Source organism: Debaryomyces fabryi (genome assembly GCF_001447935.2).
Source record: "Debaryomyces fabryi strain CBS 789 chromosome Unknown contig00096, whole genome shotgun sequence".
NCBI classification, from domain to species: Eukaryota; Fungi; Ascomycota; class Pichiomycetes; order Serinales; family Debaryomycetaceae; genus Debaryomyces; species Debaryomyces fabryi.
In genome coordinates, this window is record NW_015385522.1 from 1 (window position 1) to 16,805 (window position 16,805).

Consider the following 16,805-nt stretch of genomic DNA (forward strand, 5'->3'; position numbering starts at 1 on the left):
CTTACTATATGAAGCATAAGGCCGTAGATCAAAGCACTGACATAACCATACCAGCATCACGTACCGTAGCAGAAGCGCAGACTATCTCAGTATCAGTAGACCCGTATGAAGAGTCCCCTGCTTATCAATCCCACCAAACTCTAATCAAGAACAAATCTGCAAATACCCCATATCCTGCAGGCCACGATAACACTCCAAGTCATCAAATTTTTAACATTTTACTCCTCCCACTATACAAATCACCAATAGGTCATATCCACATCAACGATCGATAATCAACCAAACCCCATAAGCCAGCCTCGACAAACGAACCCCCAATCTCATCGTGCGCCACTACATAATCTATCATCTGCCCACATACGCATTCCTCTCCCATCAGATGCGTCGCCACTTGCAGTGCGCCATCCACCCTCTTCCTCGCTTCGACTCTGCTGCGCGACTCACATAAAGATCGAAATGTCTCCCCCGCTATCGCCTCCTTCAAAGCATTATTCTATGTTCCGCTCGGAACCGCTCGACGCATTTTCGGTGACCACAGCAATCCTTACGTAATCATTCCCGCCCCGACTCCTTTGTAACTACTTGCTCTCTGGCCTGGTGATGATACACTATAAGACCAGTAACATATGATGTATAACATACGATGTATTATACACCACGAATGTGATGTATCACTTCAATCCAAATGATATATCACATTGTTACGTATCACATATCTCATATGATGTATGTTACACATCAGTATTATGTATCACCATCGGCTCCACATACGTCATTGACAGTATGCAAACCACGTATAGGTACAATAACCCCTTCCAGCAAGACAATCGCAACAACAGCGCAAGCGCAAGTGGAGCAAAAGTATAATTGTCACGATTATGTATTGATTGCGATAATCCCAACAGCGTACGTTATGTAGAGAACATGTAGACAGTCTTCAGAGCACATAGACATGTATGGCGTAGGCTAACCAGAACATAATAGGCATGGAGTGCTATATGTACTTCGAGACGTATGGCAGAACTAAGCACCCATGGTACATAATTGTACGTTGTAGTATTCCAATGAGTCTCTGGTGGGCCCCCGGGGGGCCCAACAGAGACCCATTAAGTAACGAGGTAGGTCTACCCCTAGCTAGTCTAGTTATAGCGTTGGGGGAACCATAGGCAAACGACCGGGTATCTTTTGTATGAGCGAAATTTTGACGAACGAGGTGAATTTTTTTTTTCTCTACATAATTTGTTATTATTTTTCTTCCATTAATAAAGACTTTTTTTCACCAGAAGGTAATATTGTATTTTATTTTGAATATAGTAGATAATAATACAAGGAACAAGCGTGTGTTTAGTGCCAGACAAGCAGCGGTAACAACTAGAAATTAGAAAGGACCAAAAACGCACAGAAAATCCCAGACGATGTCGAATTTAGAACCTCATCAATCCTTGGACTACAGAACAGCGTATCACACTAATAGTGGCGGGTACATGGGCCATCATGGACAGAGTGCCAATGGAGCGACAGGGACGTCCCAGTCGAGTGTTGGGACGCCTAGCACGGGGGCCCAGGGGCCCTCGAGCCAGGCCCAACCATCGAGCCAGACGTCGACCTCATCGACGACACAACAACAGCCATCGCTCCAACCGCTCCATTCGAACCCACAATTGCAATCACAGCATCCTCGAGGGTCGTCGAGCATTCCGCAGTTCCAACAGTACCCCTCGAACTACTACTCGGATCAGTACCAGCAACAGTACCAGCAATTGGTCAACGGCACCAACCAGTCGTCGATGCTGAGTCAGTCTAGCCAACCCCAGTTGGCCACCCAGCCCCACCAACAGCCACCACAACCAGTGAATGCGGGTGCCATGGGCCAGTACCAGAGCTCGATGGGCGTTCCTCAGCAATTCCCCTACTCGTACTACATGCAATTTAACCAATCGCAAAACCAGTCCAACGACATGAACTACCCTTACTCGCGCTACTCTAACTATCCTCCAGCGGCTGCTTCATCCACCTCGTCGTCGGCAGCTCCTCCACAGAACTATTCTGGCTACCAACAATCGATTCCTCAGATCAATAACCAGATCACTCAACCACAACCACAGCACTACAGCAATGTAAATAATCCAGGAACCACGCCAGCACCGGGTGGTGATGCCGCCGCCGGTTATTCATCTAACTACACCCCTGTTCCAGATACACTTAATTCGTCAAATAATTCTTCAGTGGGCCAATATCAACCCCCAGGTGTTAGACCAAGAGTCACCACAACCATGTGGGAAGACGAGAAGACATTGTGCTACCAAGTCGATGCTAATAACGTTTCAGTGGTTAGAAGAGCCGATAACAATATGATAAACGGTACCAAATTGTTAAATGTTGCGCAAATGACAAGAGGCCGCAGAGATGGTATTTTGAAATCAGAGAAAGTTAGACATGTGGTTAAAATTGGATCCATGCATTTAAAAGGTGTTTGGATTCCATTCGAAAGAGCCTTGGCCATGGCTCAAAGAGAAGGAATTGTCGATTTATTATATCCATTATTTGTCAGAGATATCAAGCGTGTTATTCAAACTGGTGTAACCCCAGCCAACAATGCATCTGCAGAACCTGCGACTGGTTCGGGTACTCCTGGTGTCACTGCACCTGCTGCTGCTCCGAACAATCAATTAAGCACTCCAAGCCAGTCAACTACCGGTGCATCAGCTATGAATTTGAATAACTACTATCCTCCATATGCACAATATCCTCAACCACAAGCAGGTGGCGCTGACCCTGCCACTGCGTCCAATCAATCACCACAACAAAACTTAAGTGAGTTCCACTCATCTCAGCCACATCAGCAACCTGGTCAACAACAAGTTTACAGTTATCAACAACCTTATTATGCTCCAAACCAATACTACCAGCCTTATAATCCTCAGAGCAATTATTCTTCTTATAATTCTCAACCTGTTTATCCTGGTTATGGTTATGCAAATCAACAATCTCAGCAATCCCAACCTCAAGCAGCAGGTCATCAACAATCTCAGCAAATTCCTCAAGCGCAAGGTCAGTCAGGCCAATCTCAAAGTTCTTTACCACAAACATCTGATCCAAACAGTTCGAATATTGATTCGAGTCATGCAAACGAAACTTCCTCTAATGCCGAAGATAAGGCTAAGGCGGAGGAAAAGGATTGAGGACCATAATAGAACACATGGATGAGAATTGATGGAAAGAATCTAGATAAACCAAGATCACATTTCAATTAATCGATTGAAGTGTTAAGGCATGTTTAAAATATGGGAGAAAGATACATATGGTAGAAAATACATATGGTAGTTGATCAGTTTTTAGACAAAAGTTGTATTATTAATTTTTTGTATTTGTTGTATTATTGTTTAGTTTGTATGCTAACTCCTAATAAATTTATATCATACATACATACAACTGTAACTAACAAGATCATACACGCTATTCAAATAGTGCTACACTAAAGATAATTATAAGTTTCCATATAAGCATTGGTAGTTTCGTAAAAAATTATTTGTATTAATCACTATACTTACTACTTAAGAAAGCAAAACCAAATTGACTACTCATCCTTCTCAATTGGTTGCGATGGGTTCAAATCATCATAAGATTTTTGTAAGCCTCCAACTTGTTTCTTCAAGGTGGCAATGTCAATTTCCTTCTGTTCAATTAACTTCTTATATTTAGCAACTTCACTTGATTCTTGTCCTTCGCCGGTAACTTTAGAATTTCCTTCTGCTTCACTCGCGGATAACTTTCTGTATTCAGATTCCTTCAAGACTAATTTCTTTAATATGGTGCTTACGGTAAAAATTGCAAGCATCAAATATAAGACAGCACCAGTAATGTACAAATTTCTTTGAGAATAAAACTTGGATGCCAATTGGTCGTAAGACATAGTCCCAAATTGGTTGTTTTGCGAGTTTAAGGCGAAGTATGGATTACCCAAATGCCCAAACCTTTGCAATCTCTGGATGCAATCCATAAATTGCATGCTCAACAAGATTACAGTAAACCAGAGTCCTATCCTAAAGTTTTTCAGGTTTCTTAACAAGATAGATATATCTATGATCTTTACCCTAACTGGATGAGGCAATGGCAAAACCATCAGCAATAAGGTTACCATTTCCAATATTAAGGCACCAAAAACTAAAGACATTTGAATACTCATGATGATATACTTGGATTGTTATTATTTTCTACTTCTAATTAACTAGTAAATTATTCGATAAGAAGCTAAGGATGGTAAGCATGTATTTCAGTTCTTGTTCATTCTTCGTGTCAAAAATCCTTCGGTACTGTATATACTGTAAATTCCATACAATGCAATTTCACTTACATTTAGTTAGATATAACTATATACTAGTACAATTAGTTGTTTATATGCCATATACTCGCTTAGCGTAATTGTAGGCAAAAATGCTAAAAAGAATCATGCCCGCTATTATGGACCAAAACCATGCTAAACCTTCGTAGTCTTGCCCAGGAACAATACAGTTCATACCCCATAATCCAGTAACGACGTTAATTGGGAGCACAATAGTACCAAGAACAGTAATCTTTCCTAACACATCATTGGTATCATTGTTGACTTGAGTCATATCAATGTTAATTTGAGCGAGATAATTGGAATGGAAACGGGCCAATAACTTCTCATAATGATTTAATGATTGAACCATGGTTACAATATGATCCTGAATATCACCCAAGTACATACCGATCTCCAGCTTAGGTGAACTCAGAGCATTTCTGAAATTGTCGGCCTCTAATTTTTCACTGAATCTCTTACTGAACCCTTTAATGACATCAGCCTTGGAACCGAGAAGTCTGAGAACAGACATAACCCGCTTACGGCATTCACCAATTCTTCGCAACATGTCACCCTTACGCTTCCAACCTAGGATCTTAGACGAAGTGGACTTGGAACTCGAAGATTTCGAAGATTTCTTGGACTCTGATTTGGTTGACAAAGGCGCGTATGTCTTGTAACGGGAGTCAAACCCACCGTTATCAACAGTCGACTTGGATCTCTTTCTTTTGTAGAATACATTGTTGGCGCTAGTGTTTCTAGGGGTGTTTGAGGCACGGCGGTCGTTTTCGCTCTCGTCGTCAGAAGAGTCATGGTCACTGTCATCTTCGCTATCAGAATCACCAGAATGCATCTTTAATATAGCATCTTCGATTAAGTTCACCTCTTCTTCAATGCTTTCAATCATCGGAGCAAATGAGTCAGTAATATCATCAATGATCGCATAACAAATCCAATCTGAAGATACTGTCAAATAATCCTTTAATAGCCTTGCTCTTCTTCTCACATTAATCGGATGAGGCGTCGGAGAGAAATGAAAAGTAATTACTGCATGCTTGAATATAATCATGTACATGTTTAATGGCAGCAATTCCCCTTCTCTGATTTTCTTTGCTTTAGATTTATTGGAACTAGATTCTTTAGTATTGTGCAAGTTACTGGACGGTTTACTTTCATTGCCTTTAACAAGCTTTCTGAAAAATTTCCAAATTTTTGACTTTCTTTCAGGGGTGCCAAATATACTATTTCCATCATTGTTACTGTCATACATCTCCTGCAATTTATTGAGCTTTTTCTCTTGCTCCTTAGCCCTTTGTCTACGCCTTTCATAGACGATGTCAAAAGATGTAAAACAAATGAAATAGTACGATTTAAATAATTCGACTTTCTCTCTAGTTTCGCCTAAAAAGATATCTTCTGTAGTCAATGGATGGATACCAAAAGTCTTTGATAATACCTTCATCTCTTCTTCTGTGGGATCTAAAACATCAAGCCAAAATGGATCGCAATCAAGAGGTAATTCAGATCCAACTGTAGTTCCTGGTGCTGGACTAGGCTCCAAGGTATTTCCCTTTGAGTTAGATCCTCCCAATCTATTCATTTCACCGATATTTGCTTCATTTAATGCAGTCAATGGGACCGGAGTTCCGGTACTAGTTGGAGTATGATGGCTTCCATGGAGACTAGCATTTGATGAAGAAGAAGACGTCTTCTGGGAATAAAAGCTAGGCAGGAATAACTCACGCAAGGTAGTTGATTCATCATCAGAATCTTCCTCATCTTGGTCTTGATATTCGTCATTACCTTCTTTGGTATTACCTCCCCATTTCTTTGCCAATGGTACAGTATCTTCGGTAACCTTCTTGCTGATACTGTCTGCTAATAATCCACTAATGGTAGGCGAGTGTATGGTCTTGTCTAAATCTTCTCTAAAATAAGTGAATCTGCACAACTTACCATCGGCCTTTGCAGACTTGAAACTAGTCTGTTGTTTAGTATTTCTCGCTGGGTCTTTTGGATTATTTAAAATAGTTGGTATCCTATCCTTCGATTTCTCCCAGGGTTGAATTGGTGTGGGCCTTATACGAAACGATTCGTTCACCAGACTCATCGATTCGATTTCATTAATTTGAGCATTCTCCAACAATGGAGTGTTTTCAGCACTATCTTCAGGTGAGCTTTTTTTCTTAGACTTTTTCTTCTTATCGCCAACCTTGCTATTAACAGACACTGCAAGGGGTTGTTGGAAGTTAACATTCTGTTCATCTTCCATTTCTGGGTTCGCCTTAAAATAATCACCGACTTCATCTTCGTTCTTTTCGAAATCATCAGCGTATTCATTTAATTCTTCTCGGACAAATTCTTCTAAGACTTTCAAATCTGGCCATTCATAATTGTCTTCCCTATCACCTGTTCCGTCAGCACGATCATAGTAATCTGGAAAGCACACATCATCCAAAGAAGTCGAATCACTGGAATGCTCAGAAGAAGGATTAGATCCTCCAAATTCCAATGAATTCATAGATCCATTGTCACTACGGCTATCGCTCTCTTCATTAAACGGATCATTCCATCCATGCGACATTTGTCTTTGTTCTTTTGCATACTGATCCATATCTAACGCAATTGACCCATAAGATCTCGTATCAGTAGGTGAATATCCAGTACCTGGACTCGTATCATTTTGAACTAACAAATTCTGCAAGTTTCTGTTGGTCAATGGTAAACTAGGTTGTTTCTTAAATGCTGGATTTCTATTATTATATTCCGCACTTGTAGTTGTATGTCTTCTGGAAGCAAGATTCCCTTGGCCAGAGCTTGACTGAACTCCTCTTCTTCTTGATCTTGCTGGCGAAGAATGAATATGTGCTAAATTATCATACATCCTATGGTCTATATATGATCCACTTTTAATGGTGTTATCTTTGTTTTCACTTTCATCATTATTTGCATTCGATGAAGTTGTCGACTCGACATCTTGGTTATCTTTAAGGGGACTTGACGAATATTTTCCTCCTTTTCTATTTTTATTCTTATTCTTGCCCATATTTTCTAAATTCTATTCTTTAGTATATAAAATAGTTCTTAGAAGAATATAAAACTTCGATATACATGGAAAAAAAAACTGCATCAAGCTTGCTGTGAAATGAAATTCAAGATTTTGAGAATCATCCAAATCGGATTTTTGGTCTGATAAGCTACATGCAAATATAACGCAATTTCAACATCTCATATTTAGATATTGTATTCTAAACTACATACTATTTTTTATAATTACCACAAGGATTGTCGAAAATATTTACTAGCACTTGAAAATTGATGTAGATAAAGGTCCTCACAAAATGTTATTGCCACAATTTTGCATTGATTAGCAATAATACCTAAAGTCTACATATAATTGTCCTATTAATAAGAAGAAATCAATAAGAATAAATAGAATGATAATTGAAATCTGCCTATATTTCTATCAGTAACAATATTTTTTGCCTACCGAATCAAGTAAATGCATTACATCTACGACAGTAATAAGATCTAGCATCACAGTTAACTCAGGATGGTTCATCAATCGGCATCTTCATCGCTCTCTTCTTCCTCTTTCTTTGCCTCAGGCTTATTATCCCCAACTGCAGCTTCCTTTTTATCAGCATCATTTTCATTATTTTCGGATTGCTTGGTCCTTTTTCTGTTTGGTTCAACCCCATTGAGTACATCTAATGCGTCTTGAACTTCACCAGAGGATTGTACTAACTTCAACCAGGTATCTTCAGTTAATGATATTCCCTTTTTCCCGGGTTTTTTCTCATTAGTATCCTTATCAATGTAAAATTCTCTTATATCAACCAAGTTCACATTATTGAATTTACGAACAGTAATTTGTTTCTTCTTATCAAGCTCAATTACTGTGTCATTGGAGCTAGATGTGCTTGGATTGGTTTTATTGGAAAATGATCTCTTATACGCCATTTTTATACCTTTAAGTATCAATTATAGATATAAATTCTGCTATGTACTTTCAATGTTCTAAATGTTGGCATAATATTGACACAAAACTACAGATGTCATATCTAAATCTTTAAGACAATATAAATATTAAATTTCCAAAGCTGAAACTACTCACAAATATTCCAGCGTTGTAATGTAGTTGCTAGATAGCCTATAAATAATTGCTAAAATCCTAATTATTGTTATTTTGAGCAAGGCCACTTTTCCATGTCTCATTATAGTGCTTTGGACCAAGAAGATCTTTTACCTCATCAAAGAGAATTTGATCCTTATCATTAACATTCCCTATGTTATCCTTTACGAGCCAATAGTTACTTATGGCTGCTTCCAACTCTTCTATGTTAGAAACCCCCAAAACAATCGAACAATCTTTGTTCCAGGTCAAATTGTTAAATTTTTCATCTCCATTTGGACTTCCAAACAACCATTTCTTATACGCAAATCGTGTAGACAAATCTGCAAGTTCCAAGTCGTTGTGGTTAATCTTCAAATGTTCTGCAATTTCTGCAATTTTTTCTTTCAACTCCTGAGAGGCCGGGTGAAAATCAAGAGTCTTTCTTGAATTCAATAACGACATACTCAAGATCGATCCGTTCATCAACTTCTTTATTCCACATTTATCGAAAAAATCTTGGTATAAATCACATAAAATTGTATTTTGAAGACACCCGTTCGAATACGACAATACAGCATCTATAGGACCGATTGTATTCGCATAATTCGTATAACATTGTAAAGCAACTTTATATAATAGCTTCACTGGATACCCTGATATGCCTATATTCTTCACTAACCCCTCATCTTTCATCAGACGCAATTCTTTCAAGGCACCGTAAATTTCTTCCTCGTTGACAAATTCAATATCATGCATGTACACTAAATCAAGGTACGTAGTATTCAATCTCTCAAGTGACCGTAACACCGATTTCCTAACGCTTTCTCTCGAATAGTCGAACTCATCCTCGCCTATTCTTCCAGCCTTTGTGCAAATGAAATAGGACTCACGCGCCCATTTGCCGTCTAACTGCTTCAAAGCTTTTCCTAGGAGCTCCTCTGATCTTCCGTAGTAGGGGGATGTATCTATAGCTAATAGACCATTCTTGAAAGCGAGGTCGAGCAAATCATAAGCTGGAATACCTGCCGGGTCAGAAGTATAAATATAATTAAATACCGCTCCTCCAATAATTAGAGGCGGTAGATCTTTTATTGAACGAGTATTGTGAATATGGGATCTCCCTATTGGTTTAACTAGTGTTATTGTCATTCTTGTCGTCTTATTCTGCCTCTAGATGTTAAAATTAAATATTATTAATCCATATTAATGATGGAAAAGATTAGGAATCCATCGCTTCTTCACGTGCAGATGTACAATGCGCCATAACGTTAACGCTATAGCTTGTTGCAAACTTTAAATATACAATTATAAATACAGTTAATAAAAGAACTATACCCTAAAATAAATCTTGTCCTCCCTCAGACAAGTAGTTACCAGGAACCAACCCAACCATACCAGCTCTATCATTACAATTTTGAGCTAGTTCACAAACGAACCAATTATCTTCTTGTTTGTGAATAATATACATAAACCAACCTTTTTTGAAATACAATTCACCATGATCCTGTGGTTTGTAGGTATACAAAGCTTTTGCCTTTGATATGTAAGGAGTGTTTCCTATTGAAGTCAAATCGGAGTTTGAAGGTTGTTGAATCATAGCATTGAGATTCGTGTAAGATTTCGTAGGTGACCTCAGTAAGGATCTTTGGGGTTTTTTATTTGGACTTTGGAATTGGTCATTAGGTTTTTTGATTATGCATGTGTCTACCAGTTGGTCCATGTGGTCTGCAATTTGGTAGTCTGAAAGCCTATCATTGGAAAGAGGATCGAGCATTGACTTCGGTCTTTGTCTCCTTCCCTTGACAGGTGACCCATCCATGTTGGCAATATTTTGATTCCTTGTAGGCGAAGAGAACATTATGGAATCATGTCTTGTTGCAATTTCATCGCGATCGTTGATGAAATCGGAGTGCGTTTTCATTTTGCCAAATGGTGTGGATGGAGCAGTTTTAGCTCTTGATTCCTCGTGGTTCCCTGTTCCTCTGACAGATCTTCTATATTGATTTATGTCACCATCTCCGCCCGAATTCAAGTCTTCCAACGCTTTAGCAATAAAGTCAATTGAAAAGTCTTTTATTATAGGAACATTTTGAGCTGTTTCATTAGTATCATGTGGGTTATGAGGAAACGAGGGTAATTCCTTCGATTTCAAATTAATCTGCTCTTGAAATTGAGTTAATTGTTTCTCCTTTCTACGAGGAGATGCCCAGTTTCTTTCTGTATTAGAAGACCCTGAATAGTTAGAACCGGTGTAGTTGGTAGGATTCGAATAATTAGATGAGCCATTACTGTTGGTAAATTTATGAATTTTCTCTTTCTCACCAACAGAAAAAACATCATTTTTATCTTGAGCACTATAAACCGAGTTTGTTCTGTCAAATCCAGCTGGCGGCTTTCTAGTAGGAGACCCTAAGAACCCATTTGGTGCACTTATAGGTATATCATTAGCTGGAGGTAAGGGGAGATTAGCCTTTTCCAAAGTTTCCTTTACAAGAGGTAATGGGGCTTTGGCCGTTACTTCTTGGGTAGGCGATGATCTTTGCGTTCCTTGCGAAAATGATGAATATGATCTCGATAGTAACTGATCGTTGTCTGGGTTCTCAAATTCTGCTCTCGTGAATTCAGATTCTCTTTGGCCATCATCATATCCATTCATAAAGTCAACAAATACAGGAGGGTTATACATTTTATCACCTGTACCATATGCATCCCCAAATTCTTGTAAATCTTGTGGTGGTGATACCAAAGCGAATACTGACCTTGCCAAGTCAACCGATTGATCATTATCAACGCACAATGTTGCAATATTATTACAGAAAGTGAAGCAATTAACTTTACAAATTTGAATCCTTTCAACTTCCAATTGATAAAAGTCTTTTAGTGCTATGGCCCAATCCCGTACAAATATTTCGTTTAGATCTGTGAAATTTGTCACTGCATTTTGATAGTGTTTCTTCGTATTAGCATTTGAAGCTACTATTTTGTTTAACTTGTTCTCATTTTTTTCTAATTCTTTACCCCATGTAGTCTGCACGAGTAGCCTAAGGGATTTAATCTGAGAGCATTCTTCCTGGTATCTATTCTTATTCATTTCCAAGGTTTTAAAAAGATCATTTTGTTTATTAATAATTTTTTGCATGTGCAGCTCAATCTTAGAAACCTTTTTATAATAAATAGAATAGAAATGGTTAAGCTTGTCATAATTTGTTTGCGTTAAAGATCTTATAAACTTTGAGTTATCTTTCACCATATGTTTATTTTCTAACGCCAATTTGTCGAGTGATTTCTTCAACGACCCCGTCTCACGAGATCCCAAGAGAATTTTCCCATTAAGCTTCTCTAGTCTCTTATTGTAGTCCTTTTCTATTTGAATCCTTTCTTTGTAAAAATCTAACAACTCTTCGAGTGTTGTCAACGCATGCTTTATTTTTGTTTGGATAACTCTAAATCCTGAGTCTCGATGGCCCCAAAAGTTATTAACAAACGTTGTATTCTCACTGCGTATCCGCTCAATTCTTGTCATGTCTTGCCCTGTGATACTGTCCGAAGCCTAGAAAGAAAATACTTAATCACTGTGCTTTTTTTGATATCACACCTTCCATAAACGCTGTTTATTCCATTTCTTTCTAATTGAGAATGTTGATTTTTCTCCCTAATTGGGAAGTTAATGAAGAGCAGCAGATAAAAGGTTATATGCAAGATCTATTTGCAAAATACCCATCCAGACTCTCTATTTGGAATCATGTTTTACCATTACCATGAACCATGCTGGTCAAAGCTTGGTAGAATAAGTAACATGTCATATTAGCCGTTTTGGTTACTTATATATTCTCGATTCCGTGCATCTTTCCAATAATGCATAGAAGAGTAAATAAGGTTTTCTTATCGGTAGCAAATTTTTCTTACATTAACTACATTCGATCACCATTTCTCTAATACAAATAATACATATATATGCTCTTATGATAGAATTCTCATCAACTACCACTACCACTAGAACTGACGACAATAGGGTGAATTCCTTACTCTTCTAGTTACAGATCACTCTGAATAAACAGTTGGTTAAAGTCTCGGCATTCGGTCCGACTGTGGATTATTCGCACTATTAACCACGGATACTCCCGACATTTAGAATGAGGATTCGAGCCGATACAGAAAAATTGGAAAGATATATATATGTATACATATAGGCACACATATACGAAACGAAGTATCTATAGCCTGTATAACATCATATAAAGTAAAGATTATATTTAATCGGCTTATAATAATTGAATTCCTTTAGTTTAAAAGCATTTTTGTATTGCATGCATATTTAATACCCAAATAGAAAATACGAAAAAAAATTGATATGGTTAACATATCAGAGATTAAAGAAACCAAAACGTATAAGGTTTTGGGGTCCGTGGTATCATTTCTTATTTCACAGTGGTTTTTTTTGTTTTTAGGGGCATTTATTGCGATAGCACATTCCTATCCCGAGTTTGCTAAACAAGGTGGGACAATAAGAGCAGAATATTCGATTCAATATGGTGCAGTAGCAGTGATTTTCTTGATTAGTGGGTTGTCGATGTCGACGAAGCTGCTTCAGGTCAATTTATTTAATTGGAGAGCACATTTCACTGTTTTATCTACTTCATTTTTGATCACAAGTTCTATTATATACGGAATAGTGTGTGGGATAAAAGCTGCTAATGACCCTTCTATGGACGAGTGGTTATTGGCAGGGATGATTGTTACACATGCATGTCCAACTACGGTATCATCCAATGTGGTTATGACCAAACAGGCACATGGAAACGATGTGTTGACATTATTGGAAGTATCTGTGGGAAATGTATTAGGGGCCTTCATAACTCCGGCCTTGGCCCAGATGTACTTGGTGGGTACTTGGGAATTTGCAAATCCAACTCATCAATCTACTGGAGACACTACAATTAAAGAGTTATATAAAGAGACCATGAAACAATTGGGATTATCATTATTCGTACCATTATTTGTGGGGCAAGTAATTCAGAATATTTTCCCAAAGCAAACGAAATGGGCTTTAACCACATTCAAATTGGCCAAGGTTGGATCTTTCATGTTGTTATTAATTATGTTTCAGTCATTTTCAACTGCATTTGCTCAGCATGCTTTTACATCTGTCAGTCATCAATCGATTATTTTCCTTGTATTTTTCAATATTGGAATTTATCTTTTCTTCACCGTCTTGACTTATTTCTATTCTAGACCATTGTTTATTTTGAGATATTTCGATGAGGAACCTAACGAATCGCATTCCAAGTTCTACAAATACGGTTACAAGATACTTCGACCTTTCTACTATAACAGACGGGACACAGTGGCCATAATGTTATGTGGACCTGCGAAAACAGCTGCTCTAGGAGTATCTATTATTTCGTCACAATACGGTTCAAAGAATGAAAACTTAGGAAAATTGTTAGTTCCTTTGGTATTATACCAGGCTGAACAAGTCATTACGGCACAGGTTTTAGTTAATTTCATGAGAAAATGGATCTATGCTGGAGACAAAAAGCCCAATGATATTGAAAGTGATGATCAAGGCGATAAAAATTTACCTAATGAGAGCGAGCAGTCCAACTCAGTGGACAACAATAATGAGTCAACAAGTCAAATTACTAGACATAATTCTAGCATCACAAATTCGGGCGATATTAATAAGCTATCTTCATAGATGTTTAAATCTAATTATACATACATGTTTAAAGTACGTTAGTTTAATTTGAATAATTATACATTTTTTAGCATTTACAAATGGTTTATTTTAAAAATTATGAATTCGAATAATTATAATAACAAAAGCTAGGGTTTTTGAGCACGAAAATAGAAGCTAAGTTAAATTCCACTTAATTTAAGTAGCTCTTCATACATCAGCAAAAGCAATATGATGAGATTTGTGAAATAGCAATCTCATTCGTTTTGATTTTGAAGAGAGGTTTAAGATTATTTAATAAGGTATCATTGAAGAAAAGTCCATTTAGCGCATGAAATGTAAGTCATATTCTATTAGATTAGGTCAATTCAGATAAGAGCCATTATAGCCAATGGCACCAATGCAATTGATAATGATGAAACCCTGTTCATTGGTGCAGTACCCTCATAAGTACCCACACTAGCTGAAGATGAGGTATCTGAGCTGGTAGATGATTCAGAACCTGATCCGTTATCTAATCCGTTGTCTGATCCTGAACCTGAACTTGATCCGTTATTTGATCCATTGTCTGAGCCTGATCCATTATCATTAGTAGTAGCAGTAGTTACAGGGCCTTATGGGGTATGGGGTAGAGCTAGTGGCAGAGTTCTGATCCCTCTCACTTGTTACTGAGTTACTGGTCTCACTAGCGGAAGATGTACCAGTAGGCAATCCTGGTGGTGCTGATGAGGATCCTGAGCTAGAACCTTCTGTTCCGCTTGGTTTATGGGAGCTTTCTGGTGCCGAATAACTTGCTGGTGCTGAAGAACTTGGAGGGATATCAGGGATTGGTGAACAATCACTGCAACTCAGAGGAGTCTTTAAGACCGCCTTCTGGAATGTTAATAATTCCAGTACCAAAGTCAGGGTCAACAATTTCTATCATTGATTTATCGTATCCACTTCCAATATCGAATTGGTAAGTAAATGGGCCACCTGAGGTACCACTATATACGGTCAAGATACCCGTACTGTCACCATAGTCAAAGGATTGAACCATTATTTTCAAAAGTAGTAGCTGCACCACCTCCTAAATCAGTCTTAGCTCCATTTCTTTCTGTTTGGTTAAAATACAAAAGGCCATCGTTACTAAGATCGCCTGAGCTCATAAGTGGAAGGGCTCTACTACCATCAGCGGCAAACCACATTTTACCTGTGTTTTGGAAATGGGCAGAAGTGAACAGATAGTTTGCTGGAGTTGTGGCTCTACAAGAATCAAACACAACCTCTCCTGAGTTGCTAATATCGCCAGCACCAGTATAGAAAATAGCCACAGAGTTTGGTTTATTCTTGAGGTATAAATTACCAGCAATATTAAGCTGTCCTGTTGTCGAAAAATAATGATTGTCAAGTATAGTCCAAGTTGCACACCTTTAAGACTGTATATTAATTTTTGAGTTCAAATGATGAGAAGCATGCATACGTATTTATGGGGAAATAATACTCTGCATGGAACATGCATTCTTTCAAGAGCTGGCAATTAAAGTTTAAACTTTTAGCGGGACGTAGAATATCGCCTGGATTTAAAGGAATTTGTGTTACTAATTATTAGGAAGATCATATTTAATACTATTGCAAGCGTATTCAGAATAGTACGAGAAAGTTTTAAAAGATACAGTATAATTTATATTTACGAAATTCAGTTATTCTAGGCTCTCTTAGTCGTTTGTGCGTAATTATGAATCCTGGCTAATGGTAATATGTAAAATAGAACCACCGGTTGACAAAGCAAAAAATGCAAAAGTTGGTGGGAAAACAGTGCATTTGGTGTTGTTTTGTCTTTGGACTATTACAATAGTGTTTATTGTAACGTTTTCTTATTGTAAATAGTGAATGCATTACTCTAATCTACGAAATGATTTTGTTAAAATAAAAAAAACTGAAAACAGTAGTGATCGCGTTTCTCACCCATCGTCTTTGCCATTTGCTGGAAAGCGTTATTATGCGGGGTGTTATTTGTAGAACAAGCTATATGCAAAAAGGTGCACCTAACAATAGGCTTATTCACAAATATTAGTCGAAATCTAAATTTGTATCGCAAGAAGAGGTCAATATTTTGAAGTCACATGAATCAATAACCAATAATTATAAAAAGGAAATGGAGAATTTCTACAAACACTATGTGGACGGATCTGAGACCTTGTCTCTATTAATGCATGATGATTCCCTAGATTACCCCCATGTCCACATATGTGCGAATTACAACACTAAACAGATAGTTTACTTGCTTTGCGCTTGCCTCGTGGACATATTATGATTCACAGTCTAGCGATATGGAATTTTTAAATAAATGAACAACCCAAATTTTTGAACATTCGTCCGCGACAGACAAATTGATGCCATCGGTAAGAGATGGCTTAGTATTCAAGCCTCGCTATAACTTTAATTTTTAATAGCAGTTCGCGCGCAAGCAGACTAGTGCTTTTTTTCAAGCTGCGAATGAAAAGTGGGGAGGTAAGTCTAAGGTCCCAAGTCCATACAATCTTCAATTTTTTTACCACTAATTGTTAGTTTATGATCTAGTAAAGTACATAAGCTCTACCAATATCATCCCAATCGAATAGAGTATTATAAACCATAATAAACTATTTTAGCGCCCATTAGTATAATTCTAAGAGTATTGCAATCTTTTTTGTTAAAATTTGCAA

At 37.7% G+C, this 16,805-nt stretch overlaps 8 protein-coding genes across 8 annotated transcripts; 2 read left to right on the top strand and 6 right to left on the bottom strand.

Annotated features, from left to right (window-relative positions):
• Positions 1-1,415: 1,415 nt before the first annotated feature.
• Positions 1,416-3,182, top strand: AC631_03984 (KilA-N domain-containing protein; the record flags this gene model as incomplete). The annotated part of the gene is made up of 1 exon (XM_015612813.1): positions 1,416-3,182. One exon carries the CDS (start codon positions 1,416-1,418, stop codon positions 3,180-3,182), a length of 1,767 nt encoding a protein of 588 aa, XP_015466339.1.
• A 395-nt stretch (positions 3,183-3,577) lies between these two features.
• AC631_03985 (uncharacterized protein) lies at positions 3,578-4,186 on the bottom strand (the record flags this gene model as incomplete). Its single annotated transcript, XM_015612814.1, has 1 exon — positions 3,578-4,186. One exon carries the CDS (start codon positions 4,184-4,186, stop codon positions 3,578-3,580), a length of 609 nt encoding a protein of 202 aa, XP_015466340.1.
• A 208-nt stretch (positions 4,187-4,394) lies between these two features.
• Positions 4,395-7,370, bottom strand: MNR2 (putative Mg(2+) transporter; the record flags this gene model as incomplete). The annotated part of the gene is made up of 1 exon (XM_015612815.1): positions 4,395-7,370. One exon carries the CDS (start codon positions 7,368-7,370, stop codon positions 4,395-4,397), a length of 2,976 nt encoding a protein of 991 aa, XP_015466341.1.
• A 515-nt stretch (positions 7,371-7,885) lies between these two features.
• AC631_03987 (chromatin-binding transcription coactivator) lies at positions 7,886-8,287 on the bottom strand (the record flags this gene model as incomplete). The annotated part of the gene is made up of 1 exon (XM_015612816.1): positions 7,886-8,287. The coding sequence occupies one exon, from the start codon at positions 8,285-8,287 to the stop codon at positions 7,886-7,888; it is 402 nt and encodes a 133-aa protein (XP_015466342.1).
• A 211-nt stretch (positions 8,288-8,498) lies between these two features.
• Positions 8,499-9,590, bottom strand: AC631_03988 (D-arabinose 1-dehydrogenase (NAD(P)(+)); the record flags this gene model as incomplete). Its single annotated transcript, XM_015612817.1, has 1 exon — positions 8,499-9,590. The coding sequence occupies one exon, from the start codon at positions 9,588-9,590 to the stop codon at positions 8,499-8,501; it is 1,092 nt and encodes a 363-aa protein (XP_015466343.1).
• A 187-nt stretch (positions 9,591-9,777) lies between these two features.
• Positions 9,778-11,964, bottom strand: HOF1 (formin-binding protein; the record flags this gene model as incomplete). Its single annotated transcript, XM_015612818.1, has 1 exon — positions 9,778-11,964. The coding sequence occupies one exon, from the start codon at positions 11,962-11,964 to the stop codon at positions 9,778-9,780; it is 2,187 nt and encodes a 728-aa protein (XP_015466344.1).
• An 828-nt stretch (positions 11,965-12,792) lies between these two features.
• On the top strand, positions 12,793-14,139 carry RCH1 (Rch1p; the record flags this gene model as incomplete). The annotated part of the gene is made up of 1 exon (XM_015612819.1): positions 12,793-14,139. One exon carries the CDS (start codon positions 12,793-12,795, stop codon positions 14,137-14,139), a length of 1,347 nt encoding a protein of 448 aa, XP_015466345.1.
• An 817-nt stretch (positions 14,140-14,956) lies between these two features.
• AC631_03991 (uncharacterized protein) lies at positions 14,957-15,157 on the bottom strand (the record flags this gene model as incomplete). Its single annotated transcript, XM_015612820.1, has 1 exon — positions 14,957-15,157. The coding sequence occupies one exon, from the start codon at positions 15,155-15,157 to the stop codon at positions 14,957-14,959; it is 201 nt and encodes a 66-aa protein (XP_015466346.1).
• Between the last annotated feature and the right edge of the window lie 1,648 nt (positions 15,158-16,805).